Source organism: Crotalus tigris, unplaced genomic scaffold (genome assembly GCF_016545835.1).
Source record: "Crotalus tigris isolate CLP2741 ecotype Arizona unplaced genomic scaffold, ASM1654583v1 scf7180000024461.5605484, whole genome shotgun sequence".
NCBI lineage: Eukaryota > Metazoa > Chordata > Lepidosauria > Squamata > Viperidae > Crotalus > Crotalus tigris.
In genome coordinates this window covers 2,111,326-2,133,371 of record NW_024100632.1, presented here as the reverse complement: position 1 = coordinate 2,133,371, position 22,046 = coordinate 2,111,326, and the positions used below count along the sequence as shown (strand labels likewise).

The following is a 22,046-nucleotide window of genomic DNA, read 5'->3' as shown; positions in this document are numbered from 1 at the left end:
CAGACAAGACCCAATCTCTGCAGCCTTCTTATCTTCTACCATCCCTCTGACTGTGGCACTTTGCCAGCCAGCTGCAAAACAAAGCAACGGAGAGATCACAAGGGCAGAAGAACTAAACAGCACCTCAGCAAGGACAGAGTGAGGTTTCCTATGGAGGCTATAAAAGCAACTCAGGATTCTTTTGGGCAAAAGGCTACGGGGACACCTAGGGAGATCAAGATAACGCCAAGGCTGCATGCAGAACGCCATAAACCATCTTGATCACTGACCTCGCTAAGAAAAAAAGGGAGGAAAGAATGCATGACCATTTTCCCCTCTCCAAAATAGCCCAACGTGCTGGAAGGGCATAACAGCAAGGCCTAGACAAAGCAATAACACAATGTTTTAGTGGCATCAATAAGCTTGGTTGTGGCAGCAAGGGGGAAGAGAGGCTGAACTGGCCCAGAATCAGAAGGGACCTTGGAGGTCTTCTAGTCCAATCCCCTGGCTCAAGCAGGACACCCTAAACCATTTCAGACAAGTGACTGTCCAGTCTCTTCTTAAAAACCTCCAGTAATGAAGCACCCACAACGTCTAGAGGCAAATGAATGATTGTGAAGTCAAGGACTGCCTGGTATGTGAGTGTAGCCAAGTGTTCCCCCCCCCCCAGAGCTACTTTGAGATGATGAATTGCATCTGAGGAAGTGAGCTGCAGCACCCCAAAACGTAGGCCTCTTTAATAACACCCATCAGCTGGAAAAACAGGCTATCCTCACTTGGGGGCTCCCCCAAATTGACAGCCCTTTCCCCCGCCAAACCAGTCAAATCGCACATAGAATATACATAATTCCGGTTTATTTCGCCTCTTATACAAAACAGTTTCAGCAATTGATTTCCTTTTTAAAAAATCCGCACGCAAGAATCTCACCGATCAGCCATAATCTGGTGCAGGAGAAGGAAACAGAGAATAGCACTCCTGTTCCACACTCTTCCCCAAATATGCACTTTTGTTTCCGCCAAGGGAAAAAAAACACTACTTGGTGCCTCCCCCAACCAACCAAGTTTATGCCACAAAAGGGGAGGGGGCAAGTGGGGGGGGGTAAGGAACCTCTTCCTGCACCTCCTTAATAAACCACAGAGGTTCCCGTCACCCCAACTTTGCTTCCTGCAAAAAGTAAAGTGTCTGTTTACAGTTGCCTAAGGAATTACAAAAGACGGAAAGCAACAGGCTACAACAATCAGGCAGGGACTTCGCATTTTGCATGTCTGAACCCCTCATTTTAGGGAGGTGCCTTAACGTTCATGGAGAGATGGCACCAGAGGTTAGGCCACTTCGAGCAGCTGTTTTAACTTCGTGGACATTGGCCAAAACACAACAAAAAAACCAACTCAGTTTGTCGCCAAGGTGGGAAAAGAAAAAAAAGGGAGGGGGATTTTAGTGTCCTGGAAATGGAGTGCTTTTTTTAAAGAGGAAACACAAAACAAAAACCACAGCGCTGGAATGCAGGAAGAGAGACTGGCATCCAAACCACTTGGAAAAATCATACAAATAATCAGATTTTTTGGGCCAGCGTTCCTTCTGGTCCAGAATCAGGGAAAGAGGGGAATTCAACATTTCTGGTCCGTCCAGCATATGGGAATTTGGTCAAGACAGCACAGCTAAGCAGGATGGGCTTTCCTTTTTAGCTCTCTGACTTTTAGCAGCCCGAGGAGACGCGTCCGTGTCTCAGATATATTCCGTTTCTGCGGAGAGGAAATGGCTCACGGTGGGCCGTGCGAGGATTAGGGGAAGGACAGGACAGCCAAGTCAAATTCTTCCTACGCATAAGACAGAACGCAGGGCATTAGCATGTCCCCGTCTAACGCCGTTCACTCAACTTAAGAGCTCCTCCTTGAGCGACCAAGGAGAAACTTGGTTCATCCGGAGAACCTTAGCAGGAGAAAACGGGGCCCAGATGGACTGCAGCTCCCATCACAGGCTTGGTGCAACAGAGCCGGCTGCAGGCTTAGGGTTTTGGAGGTCGCCAGCTTACGCGAGGGCCGAGAGAGAGAGAGGTAGCATCTGAGAGAGAGAGAGAAGCGCAGCAGCTTCTCTGATCAAGGGTGGAATGTAAGACTCGAGGGCAAAGGCAATTGCACGCGTGAAAGACGGGCCACAGCCTGGGAAGAATTAAAGGAGCTGTTGCACTTTGGCCCGAGAGAGGTCAGAGTTAAGGGGACGTCCTCCATTTATTCCTATCAGAAAATGGGATCCTGTGCCAAACCACGCCTCTAATTTAGTGCTCTATAGGTGGCCATATTCCTTTCCTATGTTTCTATACCTGTGTGATTCTGGCCAATCAAACTTCCCCCCCCCCGAAGCAACAGGGGTGTGTGTTTGTGTGACTTCAGTGATTCCCAGCCTCAAAAACGCCACCCCCCACCATAGCAGAGGGCAGCAGGGGCGCTCCTAGCCCTTTCCAACTGGGGGTCCGTACGGGGCTCTTTCTTCTGACCGTCGGAAGGCCTGATACTTACCCGCCTGCCCTCCGACAAATTGCTCTCCCCTCCTTACAATCCCAGCTAACCATTTTCCTATCGAGGGTGTGTCTCCCTGGTACAGTCTGGTCTGTGGTCTGGGAGGGAGCGAGGGGGGGGTCTGTGATCTGGAAAGTGCAATCCCCACCCCTACAGATAGGTGTCCTCGCTCTCCCGGGAACTAAGGCTCTCCTTGGACTGATGGAGAAGGAAAGAGTCGGGCTCCAGCAAAGTCTGAGATCCGTTTTCTTCGGGGATGGGGCCATTGGCTTGGTTGCCCACGGCGACAGGCCCTTTGGGGGTGCCCTTCCACAGCTTGCCCTTGCGGCCCTTGGGGGAGAGGGCGGCGCCGGGGGGCAGGATGATGGAAGGAGAGGGCTCCAAGGCTTTGTGGGGGTACGGCTCAGAGTCCCTGATAGCCTTGGCACCGTGGAAACGGGGAGGAGACTTGCATTGCAGCTCTCCGTGGGTCTCCTTCCACTTCTTCAGCTGGATCAGGTGTTCCCGCTCGATGTGGCGCTCCGTCACTGGCAACTCTATGACCTAGGAGGGACAAAAGAACAGGTGGGCATCCAGGTGTTTTTCCAAGCCTGGACAGACACCAGAAGCACTGAGGCCAGCATATAAATAACCTATTCACCCCAAGCTTCCTTCTGCCTCCCAAACGTTGTCCAGGTCTCCATTCTTCTACAGATGTAGAAACAAAGAATCCTAAGGCTGGAAGGGATCTAGTCCAGACCCCTGCTCAAGCAGGAGAACCGTCCTAGACCATATCAGACAAGTGACTATCCAGTCTCTTCTTAAAAATCTCCAGTGATGGAGCATCCACCATTTCTGAAAGGAAGCCAATCCACAGTCCGGTTAATTGTTCTCCCTGTTAGGAAGTTTCCCCTTAATTCCAAGTTGCTCCTCTCCTTGACAAGTTTCCATCCGTTCTTTCTTGTTTTGCTTTCTGGTGCTTTGGAAAATAAGTTATTTCAAAATGAGCTCATATTAGGATCTTCAAGAGATCCTATATCATTCCGGACAAATGGCTGTCCTATCTTCAATACGTCCATTTTTCACATTTACCACCTTTGCTGCATCCACACGGTCACCTCCTCAAAATTCAGACGCTTGGCAACTGACTCGTACTTATGACGGTTGCAGCGTCCCGGGGTCACCCCTTCTGCGATCTTCCGACAAGCAAAGACAATGGGGGGGGGGGGGAAGCCGGATTTGCTTAACGACCGTGTTATCAACTCAACAAGCGCAGTAATTCAGTTAAAGACGGTTGGCAAGAAAAGTTGTAAAATGGGGCAAAACTCACTTTAAAAAAAAAAACGACAGAAATTTGGGGGCTCAATTGTAGTCGTATGCCGAGGACCACCTGAGGTACTTTGGAACTCCTGGCTTTTTGCTCCTGCCATTTACCTGCGTGGGAGGCAGCTGATTTACCGGATTTACCTCTTGCACAAGGAAAGCCTCTTGCATGATTTTGGAATTCAGGGCTCTCAGCTGCTCCATCGTCTCGTACTGGCCTTGGCAGCTTCGCAGCTTCTCCGAAGAACCCAGCGTGTACTTCAGGAGCACGAGACCCACGCGGAAGATGATCTTGACGCCTGCGGGAAAGGGAGGAGAAAGCAGCGTTTACATCCAATCCCTTTACTAGCTAGGTCCTCGACATTTAGTGACGGTTCAAGTTACAACGGCACTGGAAAAAAGGGACTTGGGACCATTTTTCATACTAGAAATAGGATTAACCTATTCTCCAAAGCTCCAGAAGGCAGGACAAGAAGCCACGGAAGGAAACTAATCAAGGAGAGAAGCAACCTGGAACTAAGGAGGAATTTCCTAACAATGAGGACCAGTATCCAGTGGAACGGCTTGCCACCAGAATTTGTTGGTTGCTCCATCACTGGAAGTTTTTCAGAAGAGACTGGACCATTATTTGTCCGAAATGGCATAGGGTTTCCTGCCTGATGAGGGGGCTGGACTAGAAGACCTCCAAGGTCCCTTCCAGCTGTTATCTGTTAAAAACTGCAACTACAAAGCCAGCCGCCAGGGGGCAGCCAGGTGGCATGAAGCAACTTCCTGCTTGCTGCTCAAACTGGAACCTCACAGCATGAACATCATCACGGCTTTGCTGACCTAGATTTGCGACTCCCAGGGATGTTTGTGTCTGTGTGACCAGCTGGGCAGAGGGGAAAGCCACAGGGCAGAGGCAGAAAAACCCAGCACTAGCACTCGCTACAAAGGAAGGCAAAGTCACAACCCACTGGAATTTGTCTGTGCAGCAGGACAGCAGCTGAGCTGAGGGAGGGGAGGATGGGAAGAGGAGACATCTTGGATCTCTGGGATACCTGATGACAAGGCCGGGGGTGGGGTGGGGGTGGGGGGGTTGGGTTTTAGAGGCTTCTATCCTGCAAAGCAAGAGGATGATTGAGATGAATGGGTCAGGAGCTGATTGCCAACCCCCTGCTCAGGCAGGAAACCCTACACCATTTCGGACAAATGGCTGTCCAGTCTCTTCTTAAAAACTTCCACTGTTGGAGCATTCACCGCTTCTGGAAAGGCGAGAAGCAATCGCCACCAGAAGTGTCTCCCAACTGTAGACAGCGTGGGTCCCCCCCCCACACACACACAGACAGACAAAGGCCAGCTGCTACACCCGACGGAGCGCGCCCAGTACCTTCGCAGAAGAACATATCCCAGACCCGCAGCACAGAGCTCCAGGGCAGGGTCCTGGAGAAGGCGCACATGAACCACTCCGTCATGTACAAGATGGGGTCGATCTTCTGCTTGCTGAGATGCTTGTAAGCCAGCGGGGAGACCCTCTGCAGCAGCGAGAAGAGGATTTCGCCATCCAACTGGATGGCCTCCTGCGGGGGAGGAGAGAGGAGATCTGAGCGGGGGGGGGGGGCTGGCTTTGCCTCAGCCAGTGGTCCACGTTCGCATGTCAGCCTGCCATGAACTGAGCTGGAGGGGAAAGTGGAACTAAGGAAGTCGATCAGAGGCAAAGCCTCAAGATCGTTACCCTGGGAGAAAAAAGCAAGGCCGTTGCAAAAAAACAAAACAAAATAACAACAACACCAATTTACTCAAAACATAACTGGACAATAAGGGGCCAGGAGAAGAGAGGAACTAGATGGGAAAAGTTAACCAGGAAATTCTGACCCGCAAACTACAGTTCTGGCTTTCTTACACTGTAATCCACGAGGCTTTTAGTAAAAGTCTACCTTTCACTGCAAATGGAGTTGAGGGTCTTTCTTTTCTAAGGGACTATGACCCCCCCCCTTGCTCCTCCTTCCTTGGGGCCGCAGTGTGTCCTTGCTCTCCTGAAACCAGCATGGCAGCAGATCTCCATCAGGGTCTAAAGCAGGGGGGGGTCTCCAAACTTGACAACTTTTAAGACTTGGGGACTTGTTGGTGGAGAATTCTGGGAGTTGAAGTCCACAAGTCTAAAAGCTGCCATGTTGGGAGACCCCTGGCCTGGAGGAAACACTCACCAGCTTCTCGCTGTAATAGCCAGGAAGATATTTCTCACATATTTGCACAAGGCACCAGAAAGCTTGCTGAAGAGAGAGAAAGAGACAAAAAAAATATATTAGCCCAATAGGAGTGAGTTTGCAGTGGGGAAGGGGGGAGGAAAGAGAGAACGGGAGGAGAGGGGAGGAAAGGAAAGGAGAGGAGGAAGGAAAGAGGGGAGAGGAGGAGAGGAGAGGAGGAAGAAAAGAGAGGGGAGAGGACGGGACAATAAAGTTGGAAGGAACCTTAGAGGTCTTCTAGTCCAACCCCCTGCTCAGGCAGGATACCCACTCCACCAACTTTTATTTTTAACGCAGGAAATCCAGTCCTGGCTATTTTTACTCTCTGCTGATATCGACTGGATATGACTACCGATCAGCCAAGCCGGAGGAAGCGGCCCCCGGAGAGCGACAGGAAGGACCCGGAGGGAGAAGACACGGGAGGGAGCGTCTGCAAGAGGAACGCCAGCGCACCTCAGCGGGCATGTGCATCAGCAGCACTGCTGCGATTGGAGCCTGCGCCTGGCAATACCCTTCCTCCGGCCGGTACAGAGTGTAGGCTTTCAGCACCCGGAAGAGATCTTGTTGCCTGCAGCAGGGGAGGAAAGAGAGAGAGAAAAAAAAGGAAATTGTTGACGGGAAATGAGGGAAGATCAGGCAGAAGGAGCTCAAGCATTTACGTTCTGTCCACAAAACTGGGAGGAGGTCAGCCTGGCCGGTCTGGAAGATGCCTCTTACAAAAGGAGCTTTGATCGGGGCCGTACAAAGCCTCGCTCAGAAGGCATCTGGAACCGAGGCGTCCATGGGAATCAAATTACGGAACTGCAGGATCAAATGTTCCACACCACGTGTTGATTCCCATCCGTTCAACAATTTCATGGGTTTGCACATGCCTAAAAACACCAGGTTTTCCTCCCCATTTACTTTATTTATTTATTTAAGACAGGGGGACTGCATCAACACACAATGATTCAAAAAGAAGAAGGAAACAAAAAAACAAAAAAAGCAAAGAGAACCATGTAATGACAAACACACAACGTAAACAAATCTAAAATCCAGAGCAAGCAAACAACAAGGAAACAGGGGGGAAGGGAGAACAGTTTGAGTCCACAAAGCCCATGCAGAGCTAGGTTGCATTAACAGAAAGATAGAATCGAGATCATCTGAAGCGTTGGTACCACTTCACAATGCCTTGGTAAGGCCACACTTGGAATATGGCATCCAGTTTTGGTTGCCGTGATACAAGAAAGATGCTGAGACTCTAGAAAGAGTGCAGAGAAGAGCAATAAAGATGATTAGGGGACTGGAGGTTAAAACATATAAAGAACAGTTGCTGGAATTGGGGATGTCTAGTTTAATGAAGAGAAGGACGAGGGGGGACATGATAGCAGTCTTCCAATATTTCAGGGGCTGCCCCAAAAAAGAGGGAGTCAAGCTATATTCTTCAGAGCACCAGAAGGCAGGGCAAGAAGCAACAGATGGAAACCAATCAAAGAGAGAAGAAACCTAGAACCAAGAATGAGTTTACTGACACTGAGAACAATTAATCAATGGAACAGCTTGCTTCCAGAAGTGGTGGGTGCTCCAGTAACAGAGATTTTTTTTTAAAAGACTGGACAGCCATTTGTCTGGGATGATAGAGTCTTGAGCAAGGAGTTGGACTAGAAGATCTCCCAAGGTCCCTTCCAACTCTTGTTATTCTGTTAAGCAGCAATGTGAACCAAGACAGTGGGAACACAATCGCACGCCTTCACGTGGGTTTCTAAAACTGACGCTAAAGGACTTGGTGCCTCCAGTCTTGGAACGGAGATTAATAACCCGACAGGTTGAACAGCCATGAATTTGCCTAAGCTGCTTTCTAAATCCTTGACTTGCCATTTCCATTCCCCGATTATAAGCTGGGCAAAGCTGTCTCCCTTTTATCTGTCCTGAACTGCCCCCATGTTAGAGGAAGGAAGGAAGGAAGGAAGGAAGGAAGGAAGGAAGGAAGGAAGGAAGGAAGGAAGGAAGGAAGGAAGGAAGGAAGGAAGGAAGGAAGGAAGAAAGGAAGGAAGGAAGGAAGGAAGGAAGGAAGTTTGCCACATTATGCCAGACTCCATTGCAGCTTTAACAGATGCCCGCCACGCAGGCAGAAAAATTCTAGGTCCAACCACAGCCTGTGGCCTCCGGAGCAGGCCACGATGCTAGAGTGGAAAGCAGTACTGTATTTAAAAAAGGCAGGGGGTGGACACAGCTACTTACCCATGGCCTCCTCGAGCAGCAAACATCTCATGGAATGGAAATTGACGGTGGAGATCTCGCTCAATCACATCCAGCCATTTGGGCTCCCCCACAGCCACGTCCAGCTCCTGTGAATCAAAACAAGCGCTTCATTTATCTACTTATTAAATTTATACGCTGCCCTCGTCGCTGTCACGGGACTCTGGGAGGCTGACAGTGCCACAAATAAGAGCACAGAAATTAAGTTTTCCCTTCTTCTTTCCTTCGCCAAAGCATCTTACATCAAACCTGCCGGCGTTCTGTTCCAGCTTGACTTTGCCCCCCGAGAGGTACTGCCAGGCCCGGCCACGCAGCGAAGGTGGGATCCCCTTTTGGCATCTCAGCCGGATCTGAAAAGGAGAGAAGAGTCCCAGATGAGATGCAAGGCTGAAACACACAAATGCAAAAACATTTTTTAAAAAAAATGGTAAAAAGCGAATCAGCGTCACGTTTTCCCAATTCTTTTAACAACTCTCTTCCTTTCTTAAAAGAACGGTTGATTAGGAAACGATGCAAACCCAACTAGGCATGCAACAAGATACGAAACAAAGCACGCAGGATTGAGTTTCAAATTTCCAACAGTCTTAGACGATCCTTCCCCCAAAATATCTGCACCTCGAAAACTAGGAGGAATCTTTACAGGACTACAGGTAGTCCTCAAAATTACGACAGACCACGATGTTCTGGTTCCGAAGGCCAGCCCCTCCCCCTAGTCACTTCACTGCATTTTGGGCTCTTGGCAACTGGCCAACTGTAATCCACATGATTGTGATTTACATTTTTGCCAAAAGACCAGTGCTGTGGGGTCCTTGGTGCTCTCTGACCTTGGTTGTTTTCTTGCAGACGTTTCATTACCAAACTGGGTAACGTCATCAGTGCTACAAGGGAGTGGGGTTTGCAAGGAGGAGGAGGAGGAGGAAGGAGGGGGAAGACTATGGGATCCTTGGTGCTCTTTGAGCCTGGTTGTTTTCTTGCAGACATTTCATTACCAAACTGGGTAACATCATCAGTGCTGGAACGGAGTGGGGTTTGCATGGAGGCGGAGGAGGAGAACGACGACAACTGTGGGGTCCTTGGTGCTCTCTGAACCTGGTTGTTTTCTTGCAGGCCATTCATTACTCCAAACAGGTAACACCATCCATGGTTTTTCCCACCATTACCACCCACAACGTAGTTACAAGGACTTCCAATTTGCTTGGCCGAGCCCCCTCCTCACAAAAGGCACTCAGAAACGAGGGAGCTGAGCGCCAGGGAAAGAGCTCACAGCCGGCCATGTGACTGAGAGAAGAAGCTGAGAGCTTTCAAAAAGCCACAGAGGAAATCAGAAGGTCTGAAGCCGACAGGGCAGGGCCCAGGACGCCAGGCCACGTCAGCAGAAGAGGGCAGGAGACACGGCTGCTTCCCCCCCGCCCTCAGTCTGTGCCAGAAGCAAAGGAGAAGCCCAATTTCTGTCTCTTGCCAGCTTTGAAAACGTCTCCTTTCCCGCTGTGGATCTGCGTAGCTGGGCTGAAGTTGGCAGAGAAGAACCAAGGAACCAGCTAATGTACAGGAAGTCCCCGACTTACAATGATTCATTTAGTGACCGTTTGAAGTTACAATGGCATTGTCTATGGAGATCCTCAGTCGTCCAGGTCCTGGTTGTCCCCAAAGGTGCTTTTTTCAGCAGGCAACTGGACTTTCTTGTTTTTTTTTTTTTTGAAGACATGTCTTCCAAACCCACCAATATCACCAGGGGTGTTCTACTTGGGAACACCACATCTATTGATTAAATTTATACATGCTGGCCATTTCACTATCAACCACTCTGCACTCATGAAAGGAGAGAGCAGGGGTATCCAATCTTGGCCACTTTTCAGACTTAATGGACTTCAATTCCCAGAATTCCCCAGCCAGCATGGCTGGCTGGCTGGCTGGCTGGCTGGGGAATTCTGGGAGTTGAAGTCCACATCTTAACGCTGCCTAGGCTGGCCACCCCGGAGACAGAGCAAGGCTGAAGACTCAAGAGAAGTGAGTCAGGCACACAGAGGAGAGAGAAGGAAGGGGCCAATTTCTGTTGGGACTTACCTTCTTGTGCTTTTTCGCCATCCACTTGTCCCAGTTGTTCAGCATGTCCAGCCATTTTGATTCCCTCTGTCTCAGCACATCCAGCGGCACCTCCTCCAGCCTGGGACACAATTGACATAAAAGTTATGCTCCCTCTAAGAATTCAGAGACTGCCGGGGGTGTTGTGTGTCCATTACGCTAAGTCAGGATAGAGTTAAACATAGCTTGTTAAAGACGTTGCAAGGGGCTAGGGTCACCCATAGGCATACTGGGGGAAAGGGGGTTCACACCCCAATGGGATTCAATGAATTCAGCCCCCAATGGGATTCAATGAATTCAGCCTTGATGTCATGGTTCCGACAGATGAGACTCTTCAAAAGAACTTTGAGTCTTTGTTTACCTTAAAGAATCTTTTATTTGAGTAACATAAGATCGGCACTGCATAATCGAAGCCAAAAACTGAACTCCCCTCCCCTGGGTACATAGTATCCAAGCACAATTCCCTCCTCCAATTAATAGTCATAAATCACATTCCCCAATTAGCTTGAAGCACGGGCTTCCTCTTCAGCTCTCCAGCCCAATTCCTTATCAGTTCTGGGCTCGGTAACCTTGATTCTCACCCTAGGTTTAGTGTTGTTATGTCTAGTTGGACTCTCATTCACAGCTCCCTCCCCTCCCAGCATCATCTAACTCTAAAAGGGAAAGGGAAAAAGATGAATACATTTCCATCTGTCGTCAATGCAAAAACGTCCGATGTTAGCAGCGTTGACACTTGAATTGATCGATTTTTTTAGGCCTGCAATTCCATCAAGAAAATGAGGGTGGACGTATCTCTAACTCAAATGTCATAAACCATCACTAAGAGCCTGCACTTGTTCACATGTAACCAATCTAATACTGCAGCAGGTACTCAATGAATTTGATTTTCTTAAACTCAAAATCACACACATAAACACACACACACACACACAGGTTTTATAAAACCATTCTGCCAGGATGTAACCAACTGAACACCTCCAAATTTCATCGGTCCTGTTAAAGTCTTAATTTAGGGCAGAGGTCCCCAACCTTTCGGGCACTAGGGACCGGTTCCATGGAGAAAGGTTTTTCCACAGATCAGAGAGTGCGTAGTTTTGTGTGCTGCCTGCATCCCACAGATGGGGCTTTGCTTGTTTGTGCAGGCCGGTTGCTGGCATGTCGCGGCCCGGGGACCCCCGATTTAGGGTTACCAGGTCAGGGATCTGCCAAGGAATCGATGGGGCAGAAGTTTTGAAAACCCTCCAAGCCAAGCAAACTTTCTCTCGCAGCAAGCTTGCCTTCAAACAGAGTCAGCCCAGGTTTTTGTTTTTGTTTTCCTCTTCCCAAATTTTGCCAAAAAAGGAGGTGAAAATCTAAAAGCCAGGAATGCTGCCAAACCAGACCGAAATAAGCGTAGGGCAGCCAGGGGTATGCATTCCGTAGATTTCTGCCTTCAGCCCATTCCTGATCAAGGGTGGGGCCAGGATTAGGATGTTGTTTTTCCAATTCGGGGGCTCGGGGGCAGTTCCTGGAAATGCTACGGTACGTCGAAACTGATACTGGAGCGGTAAACAAGGGAGTTTTATCCTGCTCAAACCCTGCCTCGTTGGGAGCAGCTTTGAAGTTTGGGGCTTTCGAAACACGGATTTGGTTTTGCCCAACCGGCGGAATCGCCCTCCGTCTGCCAGCCCTGGGAATTCCTGCTGATGGAAAACGGACATCAAGATCTGAGTCATCTCCTCACCCCACCCAAAACCTCAAAGCCATCCAAAGTCTAAATGGAGAAGTTATACAGGAGGCTTATAGCAGCGGACCGAGGTGTCAGCTCTAGGAAACTGCAGCCTTGTGGTTGGACCACCAAGTCCTCTCGCCAGAGTGGCCCAAAGTGAGGGCTTCTGGGAGAGGTAGTCAGCAAAGAGCCAAATTTGTCACCACTGTTACAAAGGAAAGCAGAGCAATTTATTCAATGCATCTGAAATGTCCCCTTCCTATAGAATAGGTCCTTGACTTGTCCCAAAGACTAATAATAATAATAATAATAATGATGATGATGATGATGATGATGATGTCCTTGGTAAGGATAGGTAGACAAAAATGCCAAATCCAGTCTGAACATCTGGCTGACTGTGCGATGATCAATAACAACAACAACAATAATAATAATAATGTTGAAGGGACCTTGGAGGTCATCTAGTCCAATCCCCTGCTCAGGCAAGAAACCCTATACCTGTATAACTATACCTTTATAATTATAAAAGAGCCTGCTCAGCTGGTTGTGAGAGTTGTAAAATGGGCTGATCATGTGACCGGACCGATTTTATGACCTTTTATTTTTTTGCAGTGAGTGTTAGAGGAATGCAGTGGACGCAAACAGTTAAGCAAATCAAATGCTGTGCTTGTTATATGGTTCGCTTATGGGCACTGTTTTGCCCCCCCCCCAAAAAACCTGGCCAAAAAACCCATTGAAAAACGTGGTCATGCGACCACGGGATGCTGCAAACTGCCGTACATGTGTGCCCCGTGGATATGGCAGCACTTGAGGTTTGGTCACGAGACTGCAGGAGGAGAGGGGGCAAGTGCGGAAACTTCAAACCCAGGTCGTTAAGTAGTCCCGCGTTAGGCCTGTCGTAAGTTTGAAAAGCCATTAAGTCAACGGTCATAAAGGGAGGACTGCCTCTCACGGAGTAACCTCCGTCTGCTTGTGGCTGGACATAATTGGGACAGTTCTGGGGTTTTGGCGAAGGGAGCTGCTGGGGAATATTAATAAACCCACTAAACCACGGTAACACGTGTGTGAGTGGGACAAGCACAGGACGAGGCAAATACATAATAAATAAATTGTTGGTAAATATGCTTACAGGAAGGCGACGCCAGGCTAGGGCAAGGGGGGGTAGAGATGCTTTCACGAAGAAAACCCGTGCCAAATTGCCGCTAACGCAATGAAACCCTAGCCTTGAAAGAGAAAAATCAATTGATACCCCTTGGACAGAAGCAAGACAAAAGGGATTCTGGAACTTGGAGAGCCCCCAAGAAGCAACTTAATTTCCCACCGAACCGAAGACGCAGCAAGTTTGACTCCGGTGGGGCCCCCGTCCCATTTTGGCTGGGACGGGTTTTCTCGTTTTGCTGGCCGGCTTCCCATCCTGGCGGCCGGGAGCTGCTAAAAAGCCAGATCCCAGCCTTCTCCTCGGCTGATAGGCCTGCCCGGCTCATATTTCACGGTGCCCCGGTGGCAAACAAGGTCAAGATTTTGCCCCACCGGTTTTTGCAGAGATTGTTTAAGGAGGGAAGCCATCTCCCATAGCTACAGAGCCTCAACTTGAGAAAAGAGGAAACGGGCTGGGGGAGAAGCCAATTAAACCCAAGAACCTGCTCCGTTAAGCTGGCACTCGATGGCCTTAGCTTGCCATTGGGCATCATGTAGCCTCCCAAGAGTTGGGTCTCTTCTTAGCCAAAGGTGCCCGATTCTATTGGGGAATTATTCAGCTGTTGCCATAACACGGGAAGTCCAGGTATGTTTAGTAACCCAAGTTCCTGAAAAAGCACATACGACCAGTTTTCACACTTATGACCATAGCAGCATCAAAGGACCAAAATTTGGACACTTGGCAACCGACTCTTATTTAGGATCACTGCGGGGATCATGTGATCCCCTTTTACAATTTCTGATGAGCAAAGCCAACGGGGAAGCCAGTTACACTTAACAACCGTGGGACTAATTTAAGAACTGCAGCGATTCACTTAAATGTGGCGAGAAAAGTCGCAAAGCGCAGCGAACTCCCTTAACAAACTTCTCCTTGTGCGACACAAATTTGTGGACTGAGGACTGCCTGGACTTCAAAGGGATTTGGCCTTTCGTGGTGCCTTTTGCTGATTTCATTATTTCAATACACTCCGAGGTCCTTTCCAACTCTTATTCTATGTTATGTGTCCAAACACTGAAATGCCACCATTGTAGGATTAAAACATCAAACTAGAATGCGCAGAGAATCCCAGACATTAAGGCTTATTCTCATCCAGCAAATGTTAATGGTTTTGCCCGCAGGTAATTATGGATTGGCTCTGCTACAAAAGCTCAGCGCTCAGACGGACACACTCATCTTTGTTCTGTCTCTTGCAATCTGCTGGACTAGCCGCATAACATATTCTTTGTTTTTTGTTTTTGTTTTTTTAAAAAAGGGGAAAAACAGAGCCCAGTCTCTTTGGATCAAGAGTGGAGAGCTGGAAAGCAGAACGTTCTTCCCCATTTTTAAATCACGGGTTATCTTCCTGCAACGAAACTGTCATGCTGTTAATGGGTTCTGTCCTCTTTAACGTCACTGAAAGAGACAGATGGGTGCCCTGACTTAGTTTTAAGCCTCACCTGCCCAGCCACGCATACACCCAGAGGCTCAACCGTCCTAATCCTTTAAAAGGTTGTGTGTGTGTGTGTGTGTGTGTTTCCCTGTCTGCTAATCCAGAACACAGGAAACCAGGCGGGTGAGAGATCCCATTTAAAAATACATTATTTGCATGAAAAACTGCCCAAGCGCTGACAGAGCGTGTGGAAAGGACAGATCCCAGGGTGGTAATTAAAATGACAGGTGTCCAGCAGGTGAGATCTCTCCTAATGGGTCTGCCTCCAGGCCCAGTTAAGGAGGGGTTCAAAACCAGGAGTGATTAGTTGACCTGGAAATTTCGCCAGAATCAAGATTTCTGCTTTCTGCTACGGCCAGGCACGAGTTTTGTTTCCTTATTCTCAGTTCATATAAACCCCTAACAGCTTTTAAGGCACCCTTTAAAGTGAGGACTTAGAAGGGGGTTCAAAACCAGATGTTACAAGTGACTTATGACCGTTTTTTCACACTTACGACCGTTGCAGCAGCCTCGGGGCCACGTGATCAAAATTCAGCTTTTTTGGCTACCGACTCATAAAAAAATGACTTATGGCCACATCTCTCCCTTACCACCCGTCATGGTACCCCTGTGGTCACATGATCAAAATGCGCATGCTCGACAACTGACCCATGCTTATGACGGGCTGCGGCGTCCTGGGGTCATGTGTGGTCACCGTTTGCAACTTTCCCAGCCGGCTTCCGACAAGCAAAAGTCAGTGAGAAAATCTTGATGATGGCCTTTTTCGCTGATCAACTGCTGTGATTCGTTTAACAACAGTGCAAAAAAAAAAAAAAAGGTCATAGAATCGGGTGGGTCTCATTAGCAGCCACCTTGCTTAGCAACCGAAATTCTGGCCGTAAGTCAAGGAGCAGGGGGTTGGACTAGAGGACCTCCAAGGTCCCTTCCAATTCTATTATTATTATGGATCATCGCACAGTCAGCCAGATGTTCAGACTGGATTTGGCATTTTGTCTACCTATCGAGTCCTTACCCAGGACCTGGGATAGGCAGATGTGGATGTTTGATGGTATTACAGGTATCGTCGCAGGATGGAAGCAGTTCCTAGTAAGGCCGCCTTTTGCAACTGACTAATAGCGAATTTGTCAATGCCAATGCTGTGATTCGTTTAACAACAGTGCAAAAAAAAAAAAAAGGTCATAGAATCGGGTGGGTCTCATTAGCAGCCACCTTGCTTAGCAACCGAAATTCTGGCCGTAAGTCAAGGAGCAGGGGGTTGGACTAGAGGACCTCCAAGGTCCCTTCCAATTCTATTATTATTATTATTATTATTATTATTATTATTATTATTATTATTATTATTATTATTATTGAACATCGCACAGTCAGCCAGATGTTCAGACTGGATTTGGCATTTTTGTCTACCTATCGAGTCCTTACCAAGAACCTGGGATAGGCAGATATGGAGGTTTGATGGTATTACAGATCTCGTTGCAGGATGGAAGCAGTTCCTAGTAAAGCAATATTATTATTATTATTATTATTATTATTATTATTATTATTATTATTATTATTATTATTAGTGTATATGCTTTCAGATTCAAGAGGGATGCAAGATTTAAACTTTATAACATCAATAACAAAATATCCTGGGCTTCTCCTCCCCAGCCAGCAAGACCAAAACATGCCTTAGCGAAGCTGTCCATCTCTTTTTCTCTCTCTTAATCCTGCCTCACATTCAAGCTTTCAAACTCCAGGCAGGATGTATTTCACTTGGCCACAATGCCTCCTGCTGGTTCCTAATCTCTGTTTTGCTCGCTCTCCAGCCCTTTTGTCACTGTCTTTCCTGGAAACCAAATACATCGGGCCAAACAGGGGTTCAAGCGCGATGTCCAGGCACCTGGAAGGGATCCCTTCCGTTTGAGGAACAGGAAGCAGCAGCTGTAAACTTCTATCTTTGGTAGACAGGAAAGGGGTAAATGCTGGGTGTGCGGAGGAATGCAAATGAAAGCAATTAAGGTCAGGAGGATTGTTGAGTTTTTCTCTGGGGCACAAGACAGCCATCGCTGAACCGCCAGGCAGTGCATAGACCAGAGCCGTGAGGTCTTTGAGCAGGGGTGTTCAAACTTGGCCCTTTTATGACTTGTGGACTTCAACTCCCAGAATTCCTCAGCCAGGCACACGTGCCTGGCTGAGGAATTCTGGGAGCTGAAGTCCACAAGTCATAAAAGAGCCAAGTTTGAAGACCCCTGCCTTTGAGTTTCTAACTTGAAAAACGAAAAATAATTAGCCATTCAAGGGTTGGGATCCAGCTTTGCAATTTCATCCCATTGGTCCAAAGAAGCTTTTTTTTCAAGAGGCAACTGGAATTTCTTTGACTGACTGGATGGTGGTGGTGGGGGGGGAGAGAAATGGAAGGGAACGGAAAGATTTATACTCCCTGCAGACCGCTGGTCATTTGCAGAACAAGAAAGTCCAGTTGCCTCTTGAAAAAGGCATCTTTGGGACAAGCGTGGCCTGGATGACTGAGAATCTCTGTAGACGTTTAGCTAATTGCGTTTGCTGCCTTTCAAAGCCCGTATTTGCAACTAGCGTGGCTAGAATGCTATTCCCTCGACTTAACGGCCAAAACTGACCTCCAAATGAAACGTTGTAAGTCAGGGACTACCTGTGTTGTGGGGAAGAGACTGGAGACGCCCTCGATCCTGGATACGGACTTTGTTAGAGAAAACAGCCACAAGCGGGTTAGCCTTTAAACCCCAGCTCTAATTACAGCTGAGCTGTTGCCTTGTCAGCACTCAAACAGGAGAAGGAAAAAACTATGATTAATGTTCTGTTTGTTTATTTCCAAGTTATTTAACTAAAGGGGACACTTGAATTTGTCTTGCTAGCAGCTGAGACGGGAACAGTTCCAAAGACAGCATAAAAACACACAACCCTTAATCAAACTCTGATAATGCAAGGGGCTGCTGAAAGCCAGCCTGGCTGTAGGGCACCCGGGCAGTTTCATCAGAGTTTCCAAAACACGTCAGAAGGGAGAAGCAGGCCAGATTAAAGTGGAAAACGGTGTCATTTACACCTGAACAGCATTTTAATGTGGGCTTTTGAAAACCTTCTTTTCCAAGCAAGAAACACTGGGCAAGTAGTAGTCCTCAACTTACGACTACTTTCTGTGGCTAAGTCGAGACATTTGTTAAGTGTGTTTTGTCCCACTTTATGACCTTTCTCGCTACAGTTGTGATCGGCTGTTGTTAGTAGTATGATTGTTAAGTCAATCTGCCAGCTAGACAAAACTTGGCCGTGTCCTGAAAATGCCTACCAGTTATTGTTGATTTTAAATCATTTTCTTCACATGGGAAGGGCTGTTTTCCCATCATAACCAGCTCCTCCACAGAAAAGCAGCATTAACACACACACACACACACACACTCGGATAACAGCTGGAGCACAAGAGCCCTAATTTTCCCTTTCATAGCAAGCCACCCGGATCTTACACACAGTAGACGGGGAACAAAAATCACCTTATTCTGTTACTAGGCAGGAAAGCATTCCCAAACCAGCAGAATTTCTTAATTCTCCATTTCAATAAGCCGCAAATGATTAAACATCCACCTACCCCCACCACCATATGCACAGCTAAGCAAACCAGAGAGCTGATTTTAAAGGGAGCAAGGGCTGGAAAGAAAATTTAATGCACAACTGTTTTGCACAATCACACAAGGGCTCAACCAAAACAGGTATTCCTAGTTCCTCGTGTGATTAATCTTTTTTTTTTTTTTAAAAAAAAAAAAAACCTACCCTACATATGTCAGTGGAATATTAATCATTTCCCATGCCTGCCTCTCCAGATTTTCCCAGCATACTCTGTGCCAGCTCAGGATTTGGCACTGCCAAAAACTAGGCTTACAGCAAGAGTTTACTCAAGAGTATGTTCTCTTTCTTTGGACAGGAAAGGCTGGAAAAGAAACAGAAAGCAATTAAGGCCCAGTTCTCTGTATGCTGGCAAAAAGTCCCAAAGCGAAAACTTACTCAAACTGTTTTGAGCGAGTTTCGTACATCAGTAAGCAGTGAAAGCTGAACTTTTTGCTCTGTGACATAATCCTCCACACAAGTGTGTGAACACGCACACAAATAAAACCTCCCTAAGCAATAGGGTCATCTTCTCCTTCCCCAAAAGACTGGAGTTGAGACCACACATGCAGCTTTTACTAAAACTTTCTTTCTTGACTACCTTGGAAAACTTTTTCTCTCTCTCTTCTGTGTTTTATTTGTTGAGATCCGTTTTTTCTCTATTTTTCAGTTTTTTAATTAAAAAACAACAATAATTTAGACTGTTTTTACTACTATGTTTCCCATTAGTAGAGCTGCTGTTAGAAATAAGATAAACAAACTGACTAACTTTGGAAAGGCTAAAAGGCCAAGGCCGATTTAGTCCCGCTGACTGCCTCAGCATTATCGCCTTTATAACCAGGTTACTGAATTCCCCCATTCACACAAAATAAGGAAACCTGTTGAGTTTAATATCAGCAATCTAACTTTCCTGATTTTCTTGATTTAAGGAAAGTAGCAAAGAGCTTTAAATCAGGCTCAGAAACAGCGGAATAACAAGCTTGGGAACAGAGAATGCACCTGAGCATGTGAAGAGTGCCTTCACCCTATATCTAGGCCAGGGTGGTGCAACCTTGGCCATTTTAAGACTTGTGGACTTCAATTCCCAGAATTCCCCAGCCAGTGAGCCGGGAGTGGAAGTCCAAGAGTCTTAGTAAGTTGGGGATCACTGCACAACGGTGGAAAGCCGGTTTGTTAAACAGAAGGCAGGAGAAAGCCGGAGCTGTCCCCGAGGCCAGCCAGATGGAGGCGGGAAAAGGGGCCAAAGTCCATGGCAGGAGTGCCCTCTGGACCCTTGAGCTTGTGCAGAATGTTCTCTCCGACCAGAGGGTTCCTGCCCATCGTAGGAGGCCCCATATCCCACTCCTCTATTCGGATCTCTAAGAAACACACCCCCCCCCGTTTAATGAGAGCCCTGCTTGGGCCAGGAAGCCCACTCACTCCACCCCCCAGTGCCCCTCCCCTCCCCAGCAAGAGCCCCAAGACACAAATCTAATCCAGCCCCCCCAAAAAACAGCCCTCCTGCCCGGAGCAAGACTCCCACTCTCCCCCCTCTCTCTAGCAACAGTGCCCCTGCCCATGGCAAGAGCCCCTCTCCATTCCCTGCCAAGCAAGAACATCCCTGCCCATGTCAAGAGTGCCACTCAATCCTCACCAAAGAGCAGTCCTGAGGGCGAGAGTGCCCCCCTGCCCGTGGCAACAGCACCCCCCACCCATAGCAAGCGTTCCTCTCCATCCCCTCCCAAGCGAGAGCACCCCTGCCCATGGCAAGAGTGCCACTCAACCTTCACCAAAGAGCAAGATGACAAGGGCACCCCTGCCCCTGGCAAGAGTGCCCCTCCAACCCCCAAGAGTCCTCCTGCCCAAGGCAAGAGCGCCACTCAAGCCGCACACCAAAGAGCGGCCCTGTTGATGGCAAGAGTGCCCCTGCCCATGGCAAGAGTGCCACTCAACCTTCACCACCAAAGAGCAGTCCTGAGGGCCAGAGCGCCCCCCGCCCGGCCGCCCCCCCCGCCCGGCCACTCACGGCGCCTCCGGGGGGTCCCCCGCCTCCTGCCCGTCGGCGGCCACCAGGAAGCCGAACTTGTCGACGCGCCGCTCCCCGCCGACGTCACCCGCCGAGCTCCGCGAGTCCAGCTCGCCGCCGCCGCCGCCGCCCTCCCGCTCGGCCGCGGCGGCGTCCTCGTCGTCCTCGTCCTGGGCGGCCAGCGGGGCGCGGGGCTCCCCCGGCGAGCCCATCCCGTCGGCGCGCAACGCTCCGCCGCCAGCCCCGCCGCCGCTCTGCGCCCCGGCCGCCCCCTCAGCCGCGGCGGCGGCGGGACGGCCGCGCCCATTGGCCGAGCCGCCGCCGCCGCGCCCGCCCCGCGCCGCCGCCATTGGCCCGAGCGCCTCGGCCGGCCGCCGCGCCGTAGGCCGCTCGCGCCGCCCATCCGCCGCTTGGCCCCGCCTCTCTCTGAATGGCGGGGGCCGGCGGCCAATGGCGCCTGCTCTCCTCCGCCCCTCCCCTCGGGGACTTCTGGACGGCGCTAAGTTGGCAGAAAGTGTCCGGATTGGCAGGGGGCGTTAAACTAGCCTCGCCTTAACCGTGGCTTAGGGGATAAGCCGCAGCAAGCTAGGAATCGCAGGTAGCAAGCCGTGATTGAGCCGATCACCCAGCGTGCTGAGCCGAAGCAAACCGCAGGTCTAATGAGACGCTTGCTTCCTGCGAAACCTGATGCAACCTGTTGGTTTAACCAGGTTAAAAAAAGGCTCTGCGGGCAGAGTCTGCACTAGGCTGCAAGGTAGCTGGTGAGTTGCAACCCCGTATGTCGTCGGAATCCAGCCATGTAATCATTTGGGGGTGCGTTTCCTTTCCAAGCTGGGCTCTATCCGTTGCAATTTTTTTCCCAAAAGAAAAGCTTGCAGATGCTGCCACCTGCCGACCACAGTAGTCCTTAACATTTGCAAAAAGTTATAATAAATATATTATTGAATACAATAATATATTGTATTCCCTCCCCTGTACTCCTCCAATAGCAATAAAGTACCCAAAATCCCATCAGTAAGTAACAGCAATCTGACGCTGTTTATTAGAAGATCAATTTCTAGCTCTCTAACTTGCTACGCCAGCTTTCCAAAGTGCCGTTTCCAGCCAGGGCACGAAACCCACGTTTCACTCTGTATTCCCTTGTTGAGTTCAGATGCAATCCGTGCCCAGTCTCAGATTGGCAGTGGGTGCTATTGGCATCGGGGCTGTTCCAGCATAGATCGCCCAGTCTAACTTAAGGCACTGAATCGCAGGCTACCCTTCCCAGCACCATTGAAATGGTCAGGGTGGGTGCAACATGATTAGCCACAGTTAAGGTACCAGCTCAGGGACCCTAAACTGTTATTTATTTAGTGTCTGGTGAGAACACTTCAAAAGAGAACTGAACATGTACACACACAACCCGCATAATCAGTCTGCCTTCTGGATTGAGAGGGCCCCTGGGGTAAAGAGGGGTAAAAAGAGGCCCTCTGGCTTAAAACTGAACGGCCCTCTCTCAACAAAAGGGGAGGGATACGACCCCCATCTCTCTCCTGTTTACAACACCGTCCTTTCAGCAGTCCCAAGAAGGTCCGGCGCCCATTTGCCCACTGATTCAGGTGAGCCTGACAGCACAAATAAACCCCCAAGTGGCCTCAAGAGCTCTCACAGGGAGTACTAAACAACCAGGTGACTGCAAAGAAACACAATCCTTCCATTCCTCCCCTCTCTTCCCCATCCTGTCAGAATGAAACCTTCCATCTCCCCACCATCCT

General features: G+C 49.0%; 1 protein-coding gene across 1 annotated transcript; it reads right to left on the bottom strand.

Moving 5' to 3' along the window:
- Positions 1-814: 814 nt before the first annotated feature.
- TBC1D10A (TBC1 domain family member 10A) lies at positions 815-20,567 on the bottom strand. Its single transcript, XM_039332554.1, has 9 exons — positions 20,293-20,567; positions 10,326-10,425; positions 8,504-8,611; positions 8,244-8,350; positions 6,477-6,591; positions 5,985-6,050; positions 5,168-5,357; positions 3,943-4,097; positions 815-3,039 (listed from the first exon to the last, which is right to left on the bottom strand). The coding sequence occupies exons 1-9, from the start codon at positions 20,502-20,504 to the stop codon at positions 2,647-2,649; spliced, it is 1,446 nt and encodes a 481-aa protein (XP_039188488.1). The 5' UTR covers positions 20,505-20,567; the 3' UTR covers positions 815-2,646.
- Positions 20,568-22,046: the final 1,479 nt, after the last annotated feature.

What these genes read in the sequence shown, in the direction of transcription:
- TBC1D10A (XM_039332554.1), bottom strand. Translation starts at nt 20,504, where the DNA reads ATGGGCTCGCCGGGGGAGCCCCGCGCCCCGCTGGCCGCCCAGGACGAG. An exon ending in GGGGACCCCCCGGAGGCGCC is followed by an intron (nt 10,426 to 20,292) that starts GTGAGTGGCCGG and finishes ATTGTGTCCCAG; the next exon opens with GCTGGAGGAGGTGCCGCTGG. An exon ending in GGATATGTTCTTCTGCGAAG is followed by an intron (nt 4,098 to 5,167) that starts GTACTGGGCGCG and finishes CCTTTCCCGCAG; the next exon opens with GCGTCAAGATCATCTTCCGC.